The sequence below is a fragment of the Lipotes vexillifer genome, unplaced genomic scaffold (genome assembly GCF_000442215.2).
Source record: "Lipotes vexillifer unplaced genomic scaffold, Lipotes_vexillifer_v1.1 scaffold402, whole genome shotgun sequence".
Lineage (NCBI taxonomy): Eukaryota > Metazoa > Chordata > Mammalia > Artiodactyla > Lipotidae > Lipotes > Lipotes vexillifer.
This window is the reverse complement of record NW_006798409.1, coordinates 3,258,467-3,280,555: the sequence shown is the minus strand read 5'-3', so window position 1 is coordinate 3,280,555 and position 22,089 is coordinate 3,258,467. Positions and strand designations below refer to the sequence as shown.

General features: G+C 40.6%; 1 protein-coding gene across 1 annotated transcript in view; it reads right to left on the bottom strand.

The window, feature by feature from the left end:
• Positions 1–22,089, bottom strand: part of HLCS (holocarboxylase synthetase) — a 194,478-nt gene that overhangs the window by 127,268 nt on the left and 45,121 nt on the right. The window contains exon 5 of the mRNA XM_007470506.1: positions 13,346–13,617. Within this exon, the coding sequence (XP_007470568.1) occupies positions 13,346–13,617 (272 nt within the window). The remainder of the gene's footprint in view (positions 1–13,345; positions 13,618–22,089) is intronic.

Genomic DNA, 22,089 nt, shown 5'->3' with positions numbered 1-22,089 from the left:
CACAATTTTACATATGTGTGTAGGAGGATAAAAGACTAGTATAAAATACAGCAAAAGATTAATATGATCTCTTTTTTTAATGAATTTATTTATTTATTTATGGCTACATTGGATCTTCATTTTTGCTCATGGGCTTTCTCTAGTTGCAGCGAGCGGGGGCTACTCCTCATTGCAATGCATGGGCTTCTCATTGCAATGGCTTCTCCTGTTGCGGAGCACAGGCTCTAGGCATGTGGGCTTCAGTAGTTGTGGCACGTGAGCTCAGTAGTTGTGGCTCGCAGGCTCTAGAGAGCAGGTTCAGTAGTTGTGGCGCACGGGCTTAGTTACTCCGCGGCATGTGGGATCTTCCCGGACCAGGGATTAAACCCATGTCCCCTGCATTGGCAGGCGGATTCTTAACCACTGCGCCACCAGGGAAGTCCTAATATGATCTCTTATAGGTGGTGAGGTTATAGATAATTTTCATCTCCTTATTATAAGTTAATATATTTCTAAGTTTTCTATAATGAACAAGAATTCTTTTATAGTTGAAAAATATTTTGAGAAAAATAAATTTGAGTAGTTTTATGCATCGTGACTGGCTTTCTATCAAGGTTTCTGGTCCTTCAAACCTAAAGTTTTGATCTCCAACATGGAGATATAAAGAAATGTTTATTCCTGAAGATGCTTAGAAAAAAGATGGCATGGAAATAAGGAAGGCCATAATAGCTATCTATAAATATCTTAAACTATCTTAACTAATTAACAAATATCTTAACTATCATTTGGGAGAAATGTAAGTTTTCTCTATTTGGATCCATGGCCAGATTTCCTTTTTGTTTGTAATAAGATGGGTTTCAAAGGACCCTTCCTGGGAGACAGCACTATCCTATGATGACTGGAATGAGCTGCCTCAAGTTATAAGAGACCAATACATATTCATTAACTGAAATGAATGGCAGCAATCTGCTCACCATCAGGGTGCTCAGACATACCCGAAGAGGGCCTTTGGGCAGGAAGGAGAGACTGGCCTTTCAGGCACCTCCTAGATCTAAGAGTTTTGTGATACACTCTTGGTCTGATTTCGGGCTTAGTTGGTGTCAAATCTTCATTCTATCCCAATTATGACAATAACGTGCTGGAAAATGTTTTTGTTTCATGGCAGTTTTCCAAGTGCCACAGTAAAAAAGTGAAACTGCCTATAATCTTACAAGGACCTGGAGGGAGTGCTCCAAGAATATCTCTAAGGACCTTAAACACTTGGGAGGTACTTAAGCTTTGCATCAAAAAGAAGAGAAAAGAAGACAAGGCAAGGGAACAGAAGGAACAAAACGTGAACTAAGAACAGGGGGCATTTTAATTGAGCTTCTAAACAAAAACAAAAAACAATTTCCTGTAAGACAAGCTCTACATACTACATTCACAAGCCTGGTTGGCAACATCCAGGTTTCTTGTATTATCTCCACAAATAACACAGAATGTCAAAAATCAAATTACATTTCATTTTGTTTAAATTCTAAAACGAGAAGGTGCCGTAACATATTTTCAGAAGTAGGATGGGCACTAAAGATTACAAATTTAAAACTCCAGGAAAGCAGGGAGAAAGCCACAGCTTGTATAAATCCTCCACCTCAGACCCCCCACCGTCGTTCAAGCAAAGGTGGCCCATACTTCCCTTCCAGGGCAGATTCTACACTCTCTCTATTAATGAGCCAAGCAAGCTTTCATGAAACTTCAAAATCTAAAATGTTGGCCAAGACCTCAGCCGGGACAACTACATACCTGCCCAACTCCTCCTCTGCCACGCCCACCACTGCCGCTCCACCCACTGCACCTCCCCAAGCACACCTAAGGCTTTGGTGAACAGAGGGGCATTCATCACAGCTGAGTTCTTCACTCCATGGTATTATCTGGCTCTTGGATTCTAGGTGTTTGAAATGGAAGCAATCCCAGCAGAGATTTTTCCTCTCAAATATTGCTCATCTCTAATTGGAGACATTTGAATAACCACCTGGATGATCACCCCCCCACACCCCGCCCGAAGACAAAAGCTGCTTAGTTTAACAAGCGTATGGAACCCACCCAGGTTTCCCTGGGTTCCAGAAGGGAACCACAGTTACTCAGTCACCACAATTATTAGTCTGGAGAAGTGTTGAAATTCTGAATGATGCTGAGTTTTATGAATAATACACATATACTTTGACGTGACACCTAACAACCAAAGAAACATGGTGTAATCCATTTGACTGCACGGTACTCCTACAGAAAGCATAAAGAACTTATCTCATGAGAGATAAACTTAAGTCCCCACTGCCTTAAATCCTTTGGGAATGAGGCAGGGTATAAGAAGACCAACCAGTCAGCCTGCCATTAAGATATAACTCCAGACACAAAGAACAAATGAATGGATACCAGGGGGAAGGGGGGCAGGGGGATGAATTGGGAGATTGGGATTGACATATATACACTAGTGATACTATGTATAAAATAGATAACTAATGAGAACCTACTGTATCGCACAAGGAACTCTACTCAATGCAGTGTGGTGACCTAAATGGGAAGGAAATCCAAAAAAGAGGGGATATATGTATACGTATAGCTGATTCACTTTGTTGTACAGTAGGAACTAACTCAACATTGTAAAGCAACTATACTCCAATAAAAATTAAAGAAATAAAAAATAAAGCATATGCCTATTAAGGAAAATAAAAGATATAACTCTCCCCAGCCAGCTGGGCCTGAGTGCTCATTCTAAGGACTTTGGCCAGTGGTCTTGACACCCACGCCCTAAGGAATCTAGGCTCTCCAGCCCCATTTGCACAGCAGGGTATTTCATTTGAAAGGGGCTTTATTGCTTTAAAAGGATATTAAGCCATGGAGCTAGTACAACCCTCCCATTTTACAGAGGCCCAGAGAGGTTGAGTGCTTCACCCAACGTCTCAAAGCTGGTTCATGAAAATGACAAAGTTACAGCCTAAGTTTCCAGGGTGTTGACACTGCCACCCTACTGTGTAGTTTCATTTTTAAGTAAATTCTATATACTCATATTATCCAATTTTAAACTGTGAAAACTACATTAGCATCCAGGTGACCTCTGGAAAAAGGTGGGTGCAGACCTCACCATAATTCCTTCCCCTTCTCTTGTCTCCCCTACCCTTCCCACATCTCAAGGAAATACTTCCCTGCCAGGCGATGACTTCATCACTTTCCTTCTCACTAATTTGAATACTCTTGTGGCAGAGCCAAACAAAAAATGAAAATGATGAATGACTCCCTGTGCAATGCAGAAAAAATGTGGTGTTTGGGATCTCAACGTGATGGAATACCCCTCATGCAGAAACAGAACATGCTTCTACCTAAAACAAAAAAAGCAAAAACAAGGGTATTTCAGAGCTTCAAGTATGTCTGGCCAAATGGTAGGTGTGCAAAAGATTTTAAAGGAGCAGACGAAAGCAAATCAACCCTCACTTCAAAAACAGGTAAGTGTTTTATTTGAAAGAAAAACAGAAGTTTTTCTAAGTAAATCACAAAGCAAAGTCAGGGGATAAATGGTAATAGGGGAGAGGGATGCTGAATAGCGGCAAAGAGATATCTGCTTGATGGTCTAACACGTTTACAGATTTTTACCAAGATACATTTTTTAACCCAGAGCTCAGCCTCCATCTTCTCACCACATGTATACCAGTGAGCAGGAAGACTTGAATTATCTTGAACACTAAATTCTAATAATATTTAATTTTTTTTCCACATATAAATTAATGTTAATTCATAAACTGAGTTTTTGGGTTTTTTCTGTGTTTAGCAAAGTGTTTAATTTTTAATTGATATATATTTGAGGCATAACACTGTGTAAAATCAAGGTGTACATGTTAATTTGACACATTTATATATTGTAGTATCATTGTCATTGTAGCAATTATTAGCACCTCTATCATGTTACCTAATTATCATTTCTTTTTAGCGATTGGAATAATTAGGTTCTGGTCTCTTGCAAGTTTGATGATTATAATACAATATTGTTGTCTACATCCACTATACTGTGCGTTAGATCTCTACTCGGTACAAGTCTATATCCTTAAGAAACATCCACTCTATAGCCCCCCACCCTCCAGCTCCTGGTAACCACCACTTTACTCTCTGTTCTTGTGAGTTTGGCTTTTTTAGATTCCACATATAAGTGATATCATACAGTGCCTGTCTTCCTCTGTCTGACTGACCTCACTTAGCATAATGTCCTCAAGGTCTAGCCATATTGTCATCTAACCAAGTTTTTAAAATGCTGTTTTCTTGTCGTACATTTCTTGCTGCATTAGAACCTTGGAACATATTCTCAGTCTTCATTTTTGCTATTTCCAAACAGGTGGCCATCAGCAGTCTCCACATGGGAAAAGCGCCCATCTTAGTCGGTAGGCAAAGGGGAGATTAAACCAGCACTTGCTGACCACCCACCCAGTCCATGTCCAAAGCTGTTCGACAGGCTTTACACTTCACTATTCCCTTTGACCCCCGCGACATGAGTGGCACCCCTGAATGGGTATCACTACAGTTTATACATTTTAAGATGAGAAGTCATGAAATTCGTCCCAGGCCAGTAGCCAAGACCTGTACTGCTGTCAGCAGCCCATGCTGGCCCGCCCAGTGTAAGGCATATTTCTAAGAAGCTCACTCTGGGTACCCCAATGTCATTTAAATGGCCCTGTGGCTAAGAAATGACTCCTTTGCACTCTACAACTGCAGCAGAAAACACCCTACCCATCAGAAGACACAACTCCCTTCTAAACTATAGTTAATAGTCTTGGTTTTCTCCCTAAGATAAATCTAGACTGAGGAAAAGAAACTTGCCTGTCACCATCTTTACTGACTGCCTTATCTAGCCACAGACTTTGCTTTACCTTGCATTACCTTTTGTGGTCTTTTATTACTGTTTAACTATAACAGAGACATTTAGACTATATCAAATATAAAATCAAGCACTCCTGCAGAGTAATAAATATCAGAGATGTTTAAGGAAATTTAAGAGAATGAAACAATATCAAATCCATGCATTCTGACTGACACAAAAGGTTTAGGGCTCTCGAGGAAGATATGGGTGATGCACAAGGCATACCCATGGGACTGATAATTACATTCAAATTGTTGAAGTTTTGGCTCTTTGGAGCTGACACTTGTTACCTATGAAAATGATAAAGTATTAAGATCTAAATAAAGAGAAAGTTTGGTTAAAAAAAAGAGAGAGAGAACTGGCTACACATATCTTAAGGGAAACACAGAGACAGTCAACTATGTTTTCTCATCTTTCAAGAAAAGCTGGACTCAAACAAAACATTTTTCCCAAAACCATAACCAGTGATGAGCCATTGTGATTCTAGGATGATGAGAAAAAATTGTCAAAATCTTCAACAAAAACTCAACCCTAAGAAAACGCACATCACGCTCTTGAGCCAAGTTGACACTGATTTGTTTCACAGGTGCTCACAGCACCGCCACTGGAAGAATGCATTTGTCAAAAAAGGTCAAAAAGAAAAAAAGAATCATATCTAAAGCTTAAATAATAAAGAGAGATCAATAAATATGAGCTACGCACTAAGAGCTTTGCAGATGTATTTCAGTACAGCCTCACCCTATCCTGGAGTGGAATGCAGGCTTCTGGAGGGAAGGTCCCACATCTACTGTATCCCCACTGGGTGCCAGGGCCTAGTGCAGAGTCCTGCACATAGCTGGTGCTGAAGAGAAATTAGCAGAGTGACTGAACTTGGAAAGAAAAGAAAATTAAAAAGCTGAGACTATTACCAGCTACTTCATACAGATAAGGAAACGGAAGCTTGAAAGGTTACTGATTTGCCCAAGGTTATTCAGGCAGTAAAAGGTAGAACTGGGATTCCAACCCAGGGCAGCAATACTCCATCCTAAGCTCTAAGCCCCTAGGTCAAACCAAGACACTTCATCCTCAGGCATATGAAATGAGTGAATGTGGGGAACTACACAGTTTCTGCAAATACCTCCCACAATGGATACCCTACCATAGGATCTACTTTTTACCTAAAAGTCTGGTATACCCTTGAAATATTAAGACAGTCACCCACCACTGAGAACATGCAAAAGACTGTGCTGGGAGTTTGGAGAACGGTTCCAGGGGAAGGGCTTCCACTGTGTTCCGGACCACAGGAGAACCAGAACAATGGCTGGGCGGCTTGTCCAAGTGCCCCTGAAGGGTTTCATCTCTTGCACGGCATCAGCTTGATGGTCACATTCAGTCTCACTCTTCCGTACCGTAAAACTTGGGACCTTTCAGGTTGTTAAACGTTGTTCAACATTGAGAGAAAGAAAGAAAGAAGGTCCAATTCTAATGAAGATGCTATCTTAATAGAACACACTGTTAACCATCACAAAACGGCAAGCATCATAATGTTTGCCTTACTTAAAAAAAATTAGTTACAAAAATGTAAAAATAAACATCCTAGAACACTAAAAAGTAATATGGAGACATTTCAGGAAAATAATAGGCCATTTTATAATTCAATTCCAGGAGCTTGGCATGTGAAAGGTTAACTTATTCAGGTGTTGAATTGAGACCAAAAAAAAGCATTTGATAGAGAACTGGCCAGAATAATTCTTTAGTCATGACCACTAGAGTCAAAGGCTGGAGTTATATTCTAAACCTTAATTTAGAAGTAAACATTAAAATGAAGGTTTCTTTAAAATTCTCCAATAATTTTCACTTTAAAAGTACCAAATTGGCCTATAAAAAGCTCACACTAATTATTCCAAAGCAATCAACTTCTTAAAAACCCTTTATTTCACAATTAGGCTAACATCCCATTAATTTGGGACACTTACCAATGTATTTATTCTTTGCTCATTACCTATGTGCACATTAAGAGTGCACCAATAACACAATACAGGCATTAATATGTAAAACATCAACAAAAGCCATCTGGAAAGCTAATGAATAATCAAGGGATTTCAAATTAAACTACAGAATTTTCCCTTAGAATCTTTAGGACAACACTGTCAAGTTCAATCTATTCACTTGGCCTCCAGAATCAATTTTTCAAACCTTATGACAGGTCTAATCGCTTCCACCTGTGTCTCTAGCTTGACTCTTGACTGGCATGCTACCAGCCAGGGTGGAAATGTAGACAAAGACCCCTATTAGGATCCGGCTGTTTCTCTACTGTGAGGTCACTCAGCCATTAAATTAGTTCCAGTCCAATTTCTGTCCTCTCAGGCCTCAACTTCTGGGGAGGAGGGTGCGCAGTAGAGCGAGTTAGGGGAGCAGAATCAGAAGGGAAGAAAGGCAGAAAGAGATGTTTGGGACTCTGACTAGACACGTATGCATAGAGGTGAAAACCTGGGACTGGCCCCAAATTGTGAAACAAAAATACCGTCTTTCTTAAATGATGCTGGCTATTCTCCCCAGTGCAATTTCCCCCAAATATATTTTTAATGACCTTATGGGATTGCTTTCCATTTCTTTCCCTTTGCTTGTAGAAAGTCAACTGTTTCCAATGCAAGTTTTCCTCAACTAACATGAAGCTAGTTCACAAAACCATTTCAGCCCTCTAAAGGCACTGGAGGCTACTGAGAGCCAGAAAGGCTTGGCGGGGTAAAGGATTCTGACTCCAGGATCATTTGATCAAATGACCTGGGGTGCGTCTAGTGCCCAGATCTCACAGTTAAGGAAAGCAAGGCCCAGGAGGGTGAGACTGTCAAGGTTACACAGATAGTTGGTGATAAAGTCTTAAGTTCCAGCATTTCCCTACGAGACTGTGAGCTTTAGGCATTAGGGACAATGCCTGACACAGTAACTGCTCCAAAACCTTCACTGATCAGTCTACTTCTCTCCCAGCATCGTGTTATCTGCTGTGCCTACTCCTCTCTTTCTGCCCGAACTACCAGGCTCAGACCAAGGGCGCACAGATCTGTATGAACTCACTGTGCACTGGGATCTGCATCTTCCAACGCACTGTGAGGCAAGGACAGTACACTCCACATCATTCTCTCTCCAGTGCCTAACACAGTGCCTGGTGTATGGCAGGCACTCCATAAATGCTTATTCCATGTATGATGAAGGCAAACTTAAGCCTGAAAAATCAAAGGACTTAAAACAATGGTTAGAAGATAAACTTATGTAATAAAGGAATCTAAGTTACTCTTTACAAATAAAAAATAGCCCATCCGTGGCCAGTTTAGTCGGGATGTACAAATATGCAAAGGGAATCAGTATAAACAAGTTTGTGTTCATCTGGCTCACCACACACTGTGGCTTCACACATAAGTCGTTTCGATACCCAACAGAGGCTTGGTGCAAGTCGTCAAAAAAGATACTATCGGGCTTCCCTGGTGGCGCAGTGGTTGAGAGTCCGCCTGCCGATGCAGGGGACATGGGTTCGTGCCCCGGTCCGGGAAGATCCCACATGACGCGGAGCGGCTGGGCCCATGAGCCATGGCCGCTGAGCCTGCGCGTCCGGAGCCTGTGCTCCGCAATGGGAGAGGCCACAACAGTGAGAGGCCCGCGTACCGGAAAAAAAAAAAAAGACACTATCAGTCAAATAAAAGACGATTCCATAACTGTCACAATGACTCAGTTACCCTAAACCCCGTGCTCCAAGGTCTAGCTTTCCCCCTTCCCACCTTCCCCACAGATGAGGGTCAGTCATCACTTATCAGGAGATTGAACAAGACGTGCAGCACTCCTGACCAAACCTGGGCAGAGAGGGTACCTGGAGGTGCTTGTCCAGGAGTGACGAGGGATGAGCAGTGGCCCATCCACACCCCCTTGTCTGGAAGGCCCTACCAACAACAGCTCACAGTTTCAAATGGCTTCCTGGGTCTGTAGCTATAGGACTGACCATGGAACACAGTAAAGTTCACTGGTCCAGACAGTGTACTAAACCCATATCCCTGGGTCTCTACCCAACCAGCTGAGCTAACTGGTCAGAGGGAAACCTACCAGGAAATAGCACAGGAGGAAAAAAAAGAAAGACCGCCTAAGTCAGTCAAAACCAGCATTTCATCCAAAAGGTGTTACCCTGACAATAGGGTAGAAAATGCATTTCATGGTCAGAAATTTGTGTCAGAAAAAAGGACTGGGATGCGGGATACAGGGTAAAATTACCTCTTCCAACCAGACTTGGTTGGGTGGCACAGCCAAGTCAGACTATCGAGAAAACATCACTCATTCACATGGTTTTCGCTCTTTATTTCTGGAGGGGGAGTCCACAGTACCTTGACATAATCGGCAATCAACTCCCGTAGTTCCCTCCGCCACTCCTCCCCCGCAGAGCTCTTTCCCCTCCACAGAACCACTAACATAGCTTTAAAATTCATAGGGTGGGACAGGAGGTGATGGTAGTGGTTGGTTCATGGCTTTAAAACCAGCGCGCTCCCTTATCCAGAGATCAAATGAAAGCTTTCAATGCCACCTCAGTGCCACAGTGGTTTAAGCTGGGTCTGTGGTCAAAGAAGAAAATATATCCCCCAATAATTTGTTAAAAGAAAAATTTCCAAATCCTCCTGGATTTATAATAACACAAGAAAAATACCTGTAATGGCACTGAACAAGCAGTGAAATAAAACCAGAGTTACCTGTCAAATAATTATTTCTACCTATGATTTTCAATTTTGCAAGCATTGGGGCCATCATAATGTATATGCTACCTAAAGGCCTCCTGCTATTTTTTTAGGAGTCCAACACACAGAAAGTCCATGCTTGTTTCAAAGACTTCTAAGTGTCGTCTACTACCTACCTCCTCTCCTCCGAAGAACCCTAATATCCAGTGGATTCATGGGTGCCAAGTGTAAAGACCACAGTTATTTCTTAGCCTTCTTTGTAGGTTAATATGGTCATGTGACTAGGTTCTAGCCCTGGGATATAAACAAAAATATGAGCAACTTCTGAAAGAGTCCATAAAGAATGGGGGTGGGTTTCCCTCGTGGCAAAGTGGTTAAGAATCCGCCTGCCAATGCAGGGGACACAGGTTCGAGCCCTGGTCCGGGAAGATCCCACATGCCGCGGAGCAACTAAGCCCGTGTGCCACAACTACTGAGCCTCTGCTCTAGAGGACTTCCCTGGTGGCGCAGTGGTTAAGAATCTGTCTGTCAACGCAAGGGACATGGGTTCAAGCCCTGGTCCAGGAAGATCCCACATGCCGCGGAGCAACTAAGCCCGTGTGCGCCACAACTACTGAGCCTGCATGCCACAACTACTGAAGTCCCTGCCTAGAGCCCGTGCTCCACAACAAGAGAAGCCACTGCAGTGAGAAGCCAGCGCTCCACAACAAAGAGTAGCCTGCGCTGGCCGCAACTAGAGAAAGCCTGCGTGCAGCAACGAAGACCCAATGCGGCCAAAAATAAATAAAAAATAAATAAAATTTTAAAAAATATTAAAAAATAAAAAAGAATGGGGGCACACGTTACTGTCCCCTCTCCTTCTGTTTACTGGCTAAAATGAGAGGGAATATAAATGAGTGGGTCGCCTCTTGGACCACTTGCTGAGGGTGACAGAGCAACTCAGCTGGGTCCTAGACACTGTGAGCCACACTCGGCCCTAGGCTGCCCATCTCAGTCCATCTCATATACAGTAAAAAATTTCAATCCTATTTAAGCCACTTTAATTTGGGGGATCACTGTCTCACACAGTTGAACCTAACCCCAACTGACCTAGAAATTGGTACCTGAATGGGATATGCTAGGGCTTAGATCTTGTGCTCATCACAAGAAACAGGCCTAAGAATGCAGAGGGGATCTGGCAGTTGGCAAGGACATGGGTCTCACAGGGTCTCACATGGGTCTCACATGGGTCTCACATGAACATTGTCATGCAGCAGCAAAGCATTCAATCGAGGCCTGGCCTTCGGTAGCTTGGGAGGTAGACCACGCGTCTGTTAGAAACTGTACCATTATAGGGAAAAGCTCTGAAAACTGAAAATGTCAGTGTTTATCAGAAATAGGAACAATTCCACATACAATAAATTCTGTTACCTAGCATTCTACACACTGGTGTGATGTATGAAATTAGTCGATATATATAAAGTACATAAAAGCAGTGTATGGAAGATAAAAGCTTTCAATACCTATTAACTACTATTATTGTTATAACCACAACAATATACTGTTTCCATAAGAGTAGCTCATTTATAGGATCAAATATAATGTTAGCTGTAGAAATGTCTTCACTCTTCCTCTTAGAAAATAATAATCAATATGTTTCATTTACCTATCTCATGACCCCTTTGTGGATAATTTTAGGAGCTTTTGACACCAAGGTGACCTCTTCAAGTTCCTTCTGAAAAAGGCTACAGCCACCCAGGAACCTCTCACCAGCCTCGCTGACTCAGTAGGCTGCAGTGAGTACCTTTCTCTTAGTGTTAGGAAGGAACCCACGTGTGCAGTGGAAGAGGACATCTATGATAAGTCATGGTGAAAGATGACTGCTTATTCACCATCTGCTCTGTGCGAAGCAGAGCTTCATCAGTAATCATCAAAGCCATTTTACTGTCCACACTCTGGAGACTAGACAAGAAAAGAAACAAAGATTCCTAAATGCTCTTTGAAAAAGCTGAAATGTTTCTCTTTTGTAAAAATAACAACCTTTAGCCCTACAGAAGTTTCCCGACTCCACTACTGTCGAGCTCAAGCACACTTTTACAGACCCAAGTTGCTTAAGAAGGAATTTTCATTTTTCAAAAAGTTCAGTATCAAAAATGAACTTACAGATATTCAAGCATAATAAAACTGTTATTTACACGGCATTTATTTTTCATCCTAAAACACAGCCTCACCAGGGTATAAGGAAACCCAACCATATGATTACAAAGGAGCCTCGGTCTACCCACCCTAGCAAGGCACTCACAGCCCTCTTGGTAATACACTGCCCAAACTCAATAGCGATAATCTCAACGTTTCAAGATGTCCCCAACACAAAATATTCTTCATTGTTGTCCACAAAAACAGCCAAAATGGTCTGAAAGTGCCAACGTTTTTCCACCTGAATTTCACCTCCCAAAATCTTTTGTTAAATATTGTGTCTGATTTTTTATTTGGAAAATATGTTATAATGGGTCACCTTTTCGATATAATATAGTTCACTGCAATAACAAAAGATTATCACAGAATTTGTACAAGCAAGTAATAATTGCTCCATACGAATACAGGTGTTTTCTTCTCTACAGGGATTCAAGGAATTGGCAGGGGGAGGGGAGTAGAGGCAGGAGAGGATGGGAACACTGAAAAAAAAAAAAAAAAGTACCTAAGACAACACAAAACAACTCGGGCAACAAGAACTGTTCATTACCATTGCTCACATCCCCCTTCTTACTTCACCTCCTCACTCTGCTAATTCCCCCATAATATTAATGCTTTTTCTACATCCTATACGTACACTAAAATTGCCATTTCCATGACTTTGAGTATGACAGTCATGAAATCCTAAAATGATCTCATCAGTTTATATCAACATACTAGCAAATCCAGAAATTATTGTTAAGAAGAAAAGCCAAAATATTTCCACACGTTCCATATGTTGAACTACGTATCTGTCTAATTGTGCAGTCCCACAGGTGAAAGTGTCTAGAAACTGAATGGGGGGCTGGGGGGGTGGAGTCTTACATTCCTTAAATATTAGTCCCATGTTGAAGGAAGATGCTTTTCTTATTCACTCCCTCTATAACCCTCCTTTTTAAACTATCTATCTCAACATAAGAGTATTACCTAATACTGACTAATTTGGAGTTTAAAAATTCCTTTCATCTGTTTTCCATTTTTAAACCTTTAATCAAAGCCCATGAAACAGAAGGAATAAAAAGGAAAAGTTGCAATAAGAGTAAATTTTGAACATCCAAATGGGATTACAGAGTGCTTTAAAAATGCATTGGATAGGAACATACCAAAACAGGTTTTCAAAGTACAAAGCTCTAATTTATTTAATTTAACACAGCTTACATGTCGTTCAAATTTGCTATCCTAATGCTCGTGCAAAACATCTTAAACTGGTTATAACATCTTAACACTGATTATAACAACACAAATGTAAAGCGGTAACATGAACACCCGTGCCACCTGCTAAACATCTTTTTTCCTAATGTTCTTTTTTCCAAAGACATTCTGAAAGGCCAGATTAAAGGAAGAGAGTCACAAGGCACAAAAATCCCCCATTCTTTAAAACACAAATCTTTGACCAAAGAACTTTAATTTCTTTTCCTACATTTTAACTCCTCTAGGACAGGGTACTCCCATCTTGCTAGTGCTTTATTAAGAGTTATCGTTCTAAATCTCTATCCCTCTCACCCAGCACTGGTTAGAGAGAACGATCAACATAACTGGATTCCTCCAAGCAGGTACAGAAGCCAGCCTGGCCAGAACTTACCCGTCCAGAAGACTCATTGTGGTAGGTGTCACTTCAGCAAACAGAATTACTTTTCCAAGTTTCTTTGTCTGCAAATTTTGTCGATAGATCTCAAAGTTAAAATTTTCTGATGAGAAGGCCTCTATGTCAGTCACCACAGGTATAGCAGATGGGGTGATTTCTATTTCAGATGTGTAGGATGAAACGAATTTAAGGGAGAGCTTGCTAGATTTTATTACTCCTTCAGCATCCACATGTTTCCCCAGCCACTGCATAAGAGGATCCCGGATTTCCTGTGTCATAAAGAAAGAAATGGAAAGGTCATAATTTGGCATTATGTTAGATCATGGTAGCTTTTCCTTAAAATGCCATTTTGGTAATATAAGAACGTCCTAATTCATGACCAGTAAAAGCTAGATTAACACAGTCTGAACATATAAACTATTATACAATAGACAATAACTAAATATACCTATATTATAAAAATAAACTATTCAGAAACCAAGATCCAGGGAAATAAGTACATTTCTATCCTACACTAACTATATCCTAAATTCTCAAAAGTCCTCTCCAGTTCTAGAGTTCATCAGTGATTCTCTAGTCCTCTATGAATTTTACAGAAAATTTGTAACTTTATTATTTCCACCCTCAAAGAAATTCATTATCTCATCTGGGGAAATAAAAACCTAGGTGAAAAGTCACAGAAGACAAAGTACTAAGATACTAGAGAATTCGCTATCAGACTCTGCAGGACCTCCACCTCCTCTCATAGACAAGTTGACCATCACCAGCCACTGATGGGTTACCAACAGTGAAAGTAACAGGGTACCCAAAGAGGCTTTTCTCTTTGCCTCCCCAAGGAGGGGGGAGGGCAGAACTACAGTAGATATTACCTAACCTAGTACAGAGCTCTTTACCCACCCTCCCAAGAAGCTGCAACTTCCTCTTGGACCCTGAAAGCCCCAGGGGCCTCCTCCTGGGGTGGAGCATCAGGGGAGTCAGCATCCTGAGAGGCCAGCGCAAAACATATTAAAATCTGTCAGTCACAGTAAATGCTGATCTGGACTCCTGGGTCACCTTCATGCAAATGCCAGGCACTTCCAAAGAGGAGATGAGTCCATCTGTTAACATCAGGGGTCTGTCCCAAAGCTCCACGTGCCTAAGAGAAGCAGCTTCAAAGATGAAATGTCATTTAACTAAATTCTATTAATGAAACTTCAAAACTCACTTCCAATTTGCAGAAAATACAGAGGTTAGAGGAACAAGTTAAATGGCTTCAAAGGAAGTGATCAGAAGAAACCCAGAGGGTGAGACATATTACAGCACAAGAATCTTGAAGTGTGTGTGTGTGTGTGTGTGTGTGTGTGCACGCACACGCACGCACGTGCTGGCGCAGAGTGTCCTGGCAGTCCTGGGAGTCCACTTCTGCAGGCAGCAAGAAGGCAGAAGAGGATGACAGGGCAGTAAAAAGAGGACTGAGAAGTAACCAACAGCCTGTCTGGGGAGGGAGAGAAACTCTAGACCCTGAGGACAAAACACTGCCAAGAAATTTCCTCTAAAGGAAAAAGAAGAATGGGACAGTGGCTACAGGGAGGAATGAAGTCAAAACAGGTTTTGTTTGGTTATTAAACGAAAGAAATAACAGCATTTTTTTTTTTTTAATGACAATGTGAGTGGTCCTATGGAGAAAAGAAAACAGGTAAACAGGTAAGGGGTGGGTCCTAATGATCAAGCTCAGAGGTCGGCCTTGAAAGCAGAGCCCTTTATCCACTGGGATGGGCAGGACCCACATCACCTCTGGGGACACCAGCCCAGCTTCCCCACTGAATCGCAGCCCTCCCTCACCCCTTGCTGGCTACAGAGCCAGCCCTGGGAATTGATCTACACTGCCACCACCCTGCTCCAAAGCCACCCACAGTTGGGAGTCCTGGAGCTGGGTGCTGGTGATATCACCTTCTGATTCCTTCTATCTTCTCTAAAAATAGGAAGAAAGAGGCTCAGCCAAGAGTGAAAAGGAGGAAGGAGGTGCTGGAGGTTTGAGAAAGGAGAGTGAGAAAATGAAGGAAGCAGGGAAAATCGTTATGTGCAGCCAGAAGCATTCAAGGTTCATCCAAGGTTAGTGCTTCTGAATTCTGAGTGAGCAGTCGGCATGATTTTCTGCTTTTATGCAGCCACACACAGCTACATTCTATATGAGACAGGAACAGGGGTGATCCTGCTTGAACGAGCACCAGAAAAGTCACTGGAAGAGGTTAAGCTGAAGTGAGCCACCAGGAGTTATAGCACTAACTTTCCATCCTTGCACAAAGAACCAAGAAAAATTTTAAATGGAATATTCCCTGTTCACCATTAATTCTTTAATATACACTCTACTGGAGTAAGAATAAAAATGAATAAATTATAAAAGTAACCCCCTAGTATGTGCTGAATGTTTGTATCCCAAAAAAATTCATATGTTGAAATTCTAATTAATCCCCAAGGCGATGGTATTTGGAGGTGGAGCCTTTTGGGTATGATTAAGTCATGAGGGTGGAGCCCTCATGAATGGGATAGTACCTTTAAAAAACCAATCCCAGGGTGCTTCCCTGGTGGCGCAGTGGTTGAGAGTCCGCCTGCCGATGCAGGGGACACATGTTCAAGCCCTTGTCCGGGAAGATCCCACATGCTGCAGAACAACTAAACTCGTGCGCCACAACTACTGAGCCTGCGCTCTGGAGCCCGTGAGCCACAACTACTGAAGCCTGTGCACCTAGAGCCCATGCTCCACAAGAGAAGCCACTGCAATGAGAAGCCCACACGCCGCAACGAAGAGTAGCCCCCGCTCACCGAAACTAGAGAAAGCCCGCGTGCAGCAACGAAGACCCAATGCAGTCATAAATAAATAAATTTTTTTTTTAAAAAAAAAGGCAATCCCAGAGAGATCCTTCACCCTCTCCACCAACTGAGGACATAGCAAAAAGATGTTTGCCTGCAACCTGGGAGAGGGCCCTCACCAGAACAACCATGCTGGCACACTGATCTCAGACCTCCAGCCACCAAAAGTATGAAAAATAAGTGTCTGTTGTTTATAAGCTGCCCAGTCTATGCTATCCTGCTTTAGGCAGCCTGTATTGACTAAGACACCCCCAAACCTCAAACCTGGCCATTAGTTATAACCAACTCTGCTCCTTAAACTTTAGTTAATGCCCTTAAAGTATAAAGCGAACAAATCCAAATTTCCTTCATCACATTCCCCAGAACAGCTGGATTTCACAAGGGCACTGCACAGGCTAAAGATACATCAGTGAATAGGTTAAATCATAAAAAAAGAGAGGGAAATAATCTGAACAATAAACACTTCTTAACTAACTTCAGTTTTCATAAACTCATTAACTGTTTCATTAACAGTTTTCATTAACATTAAAGCAAGAGTTAAACAGTTATTCAGCAGGCGTAGGCAATGTGAATCCCCCATTCAAAGTCTATGAATAATCAAGATAAAACCAAAAAGTAACAGCTAGCACCAGGTAGACCTTTCAGACAGGAATAAAGCAGGGAATTTCCTATGGAGCAAATTATCCAACTGGCCATCTATATATCATTCATCTAATAAATTGTTTGTTTTTGAAAGCAACACTTAGAGATGCACAAATATGCAAAATAAATTAAAATTGATGTAAGCAAGGTATATGAGGGTTTTTTCTTTTTAATACCTCTTTCATATAATCTTTCAGGACTTAATCAGAGCCAAGTAAGTTATTCAGAAAACAGAGAATCTAAAAAGATATAAAACAAGGCATGGAACTTATTAAGAAATATAACTGTATACCACCTATAATTCTCCTAAATATTTATATTCACTATAGTCAAATGCAACTGTAAGCAGTCAAGTAAAACCGAGTACACATGGGTCGCCCATCCCCATTATCCCTAGACAGGAGAATAAAACTCTGGTCACAAGAAGTATCAAAATTACTACCTGTTTGATGCAAATCTGCCTGGTATGTCCTCTCAAATGGACTTAAGTTACAATGATGACTTCAGAGCTGCAGAATTAGCTGCTATCATAGAAGTAAAAGGAATTAATTCATGATTCTTGGTTTAACTCTACCAATGACCACTAAGGCGGTGTAGAAATGCTACTGAAGAAAAAAGTTTGGAGCATATATATCAAGGTAAATGGGTTGGCATAAGTAGTATTACCAACCCCCTACTCCCCAGTCTACCTAACTCTATAAGCACAACTATCGGAGCATGCAAAAATGTCACTGCTTTAGGGAAGATTTCTCCGACCCACAGCCTGTCCCAGCCTAAGTTAGTACTCTCTTTCATAAACTTAGTGACTTTATAGCACTTTTCAAATTGTAATTCCATAGTTTGTATAATCATTTACTCAATGCCCCACTGTCTTGCTAGAATGTAAGCTCCATAAAGACAGCAAATGCATGTTTCTGTCTGGCTCACACTGTATCCATGGCACCCGGTACCAAGTCTGGCAAATGCTGCATGCTTAACAAGCATTCATCATATAAATGCATATTAAATTCCTTATCAAAAACATCCCACAAGTAAGAAATATAAATAGGTATATCAAGAGGGAAAACCCAGAAAAGGCAATGCTAAGAGATGGCCTTGAAATGGATACATAGCATCAAAAAGAAATATGAAATCGTTAAAGTCAAATCAGTCCTGTTGAAAATAAAACAACTGCTATCAAATTCCACTCCAATGAAATTCATTAAAACCTTCTAATTAATGTTATTTTTTTAACATTTGAACTTCAAGAATTTAGTATTTACCTTTCTCTAAGATTTCAGGCTAATTAAATACAATTTAGGTGGAACCAAAAACAACATTTTATAGTCACATAAATGTTGGTCCCTTTGAACCAGCCACAGCACTAGGGAAACACTAGCTATTCTCAAGGAAAGTGAATGTGCCTTTGTTTCCTATTGGGACATGTTGCACACAACATGAAAACCCCAACCAAAAAAGTACTAGAACTAGTACTTTTAGCAAGGTTGCAAAATACAAGGTCAATATACAAAAACTGGGTTTATTTCTAGCCTTGAATATCTGGAGTCTGAATTTTTTTAAATACCATTTTCAATGACATCAACAGATCTGAAACATTTAGGAATAAATTAAAGAAAGTATGTGCCAGAACTGAACACTGAAAACTACAAACACTACTGAATTTAAAATTAAAGATGTCCTAAATAACTGAAGAGATATACCATGTTCATGGATCAGAACACCCAATACTACTGACGTCAATTCTTCTCCAAATTGATCTACGGAATCGATGCAATTCCAATCAAAATCCTAGCAAGCTACTTCTAAAACTTACATAGATATAGAATAGGCCTAGAATGACCAAAACAATTTTGGGAAGACAATAGTTGAAAGATTTACCTTATCTGACTTCAAGATTTATTATAAAGCTGCAGGGATCAAGACAGTATGGTATTTCCTTACGGAAAGACATATATTTCTAAAAACAGAACAGAGTCCAGAAATAGTGCCACACATATATGTTCAGTTGATTTTCAACAAGGTAATTCACCTGAAAAAAATCATCTTTTCAACACATGGTGCTGAAACAACGGGACACACATATGCAAAAAACCAAAAAAAAAAAAACCCCAAAACACCTTGACCCTTACATGTATACCAAAAGTAACTTGAAATGAATCACAGACCTAAATGTAAAAATATAAAACTTCTAAAATAAAATACAGGAGAAAAACTTTCTGATCTTAGGATAGGTAAATCTTTTCTCAGATACAACAAAAGAAGCGTGAACCACCAAATTAAAAAAAATGATAGGGCTTCCCTGGCGGCGTAGTGGTTGAGAATCTGCCTGCCAATGCAGGGGATGCAGGTTCGAGCCCTGGTCTGGGAAGATCCCACATGCCACGGAGCAACTGGGCCCGTGAGCCACAACTACTGAGCCTGCGCGTTTGGAGCCTGTGCTCTGCAACGAGAGGCCGCGACAGTGAGAGGCCTGCACACAACGATGAAGAGTGGCCCCCACTTGCCACAACTAGAGAAAGCCCTCGCACAGTAACAAAGACCCAACACAGCCAAAAATAAATAAATAAATTTATTTTTTAAAAAAATGATAAACTGGACATTATAAAAACTAAGAACTCTAAGAACTGCTGCTCTTCAAGGGTTAATGTTAAGGAAAATGAAAAGACAACAAACTGAGAGAAACTATTCTTAATACACATATCTGACAAAGGACTTGTATCCAGAATGAAGAAAAAAAACTCTTAAAACGTAATTATAAGAAAACAATTCAACTTAGAACATCAGCAAGAAGATTTGGCCAAATGAAAACATCAGATGGCCAATAAGCACATGAAAAGTGCTCAACATCATTTGTCACCAGGGAAATACAAATTAAAACACACCCGTTAGAATGGTTAAGTTTTTTAATTCTTTTTTAAAATTAATTTATTTTTTATACAGCAGATTCTTATTCGTTATCTATTTTATACATATTAGTGTATATATGTCAATCCCAACCTCCCAATTCATCCCACCACCACCACCACCACCCTCCCCGCTTTCCCCCCATACATCCATACGTTTGTTCTCTACATCTGTGTCTCTATTTCTGCCTTGCAAACGGGTTCATCTGCACCATGTTTCTAGATTCCACATATAGGCATTAATATACGATATTAGTTTTTCTCTTTCTGGCTTACTTCACTCTGTATGAGTCTGTCATACAGAGTGAAGTAAGCCAGAAAGAGAAGAACAAATTTCTAAATTCTGACAATATCTAGTATTGGCAAAGATGTGAAGTAACTGGAGCTCTCATACATCACTGGTGGGAACATAAAATGGTACAACAATTCTGGAAAACAGTTTGGCAGTTTCTTATCAAATTAAACATACACTTGCCACATGACCCAGAAATTCTATTCCTAGGTATTTAACCAAGAGAAACGAAAACACACATCCAAACAAAGACTTATACACGAATGGTCGTACAAACTCTACTCGTAATATCCAAAAAATGCAAACAACCCAATGCCCACTAACAGGAGAATAGGTAAGTTATGGCATAGCTATACAATGGAACACTACTTGGCAATAAAAAAGGAATGAACTACCCATATAGGCAACAAAATGAATGAATCTCAAAAACATAAGGCTGATTTAAATAATTTTTTTTAATTTAATAAATAAAATTTAAAAAGACAGAAGAGTATGTACTGTATGATTCAACTTAGATGAAGTTCCAGAAAAGACCAACCTAATCTATAATGATAGAAATTAGATCAGTGATTGCCCAAGGAGAGCATAGGGGTGGGAGAGCGAATGAGAACTGAATGAGAAACAGACTAAGAGAATTTTGTGGGATTCTGTGAATGGTCTCTATCTTGATAGCAACGATGGTTACTCCAGCGTCTATGTTTATCAAACCCTACACATAAATAAGTGCATTTTCTTGAATACGTCATCCCAAAGTTGACTTTTTAAAGCAAATAGCAACAATCTTGTGCAACACTGAACAATGACTGAAGTCCAGGAGACTCTATATTCACTAATGTCCAAAAAGAACGCCAGTGTCCCTACTCCTGAAGAAATGAATGCTTAAATTTATATTTAGTGCAAATACACACAAGTGGCTACTCCACGGCTAGTTAACATGTCATACGGGGAGTGTAGCAGATGTACAGAGATGTACGGTATGCTATGTCTAGTCACATTAGAGCCATTCCACCCCATCACTTGTCTTATCTGCTAAATTTTATCCATCTAAACAAGATTCAATGGGTGAAACATAGCCATACCTCTGATTCAGCATTGGATTCAAAATATTTATTACCAACTCTGTGTTTTGGTGCTCCTTTTCCCAAGAAACACCAAATAATTGATGATAACTTTTAAAGGTTTTCTATCTCAGAGACACATTTGCCTCACTGTAAATAATCAGATAAGTTGTGCTTCAGTCATAACATTCTAAGTTGCTAGGCAACATTATAAGTTTACAAGTGGGTAAATCAGAAAATGAATCTACAAAGACATAGAATACAAGCTCTTTTTATGGGTGTTTTCATTCTCAGTTAAATATGAGAGGAAACAGGAGTAGAAGAATTTATATGAAAATTCATACCAAAAAAAAAAATTCTTACTACTGGTATTTTACAAACAAAATATTCACAGCCAATTTCACATTCACTCAGTGTCTTCACAGAAGTGATGAAGGCACATAGCACAGCAGATCTTTACAATCAAAAGATGACACTCCTGAAAGAGCAGGACTGTTTTTGGTCCTGACCTCATTTAAGGCAGGGATTGTTCATGTGGCAACCTTCCAAGCAGAGCAGAGCCTCAGGCAGGGTCTGAGATGAGTGTGTTCTGATTGGTTCCCCATGCAGACACTTCTGTCTCAGTTCCAATGGATCCACTGCAGTCTGATCAACCCTTGCCTAACTTGTCCAGATTCCTCCTTGGATGGTACTGCACCCCAGCTTGGATTCCCAAGGCCCCTGCCTTCCTGCTTCCCCAAATATGCTCAGCCACTGATCCAAAGCACTCTCACCCCAGAATGAATGGACCTAGAGGGGCTTCTAGCTTCAGTGATGACACACTGCTAAAAGCAGTCCATCCCCACAAATATCCAGGTCAACTGTCACCAAGAGATACCCAAGGGCCAAAATGAACCCAGAGAAATGTTTTACTTGGCCCACCCATTTTGAACTAGTTGCTAACACTTAAAAATCAGGATATTTCACATCCTGCTTCTTTTGAAGAAAGAGAAACTC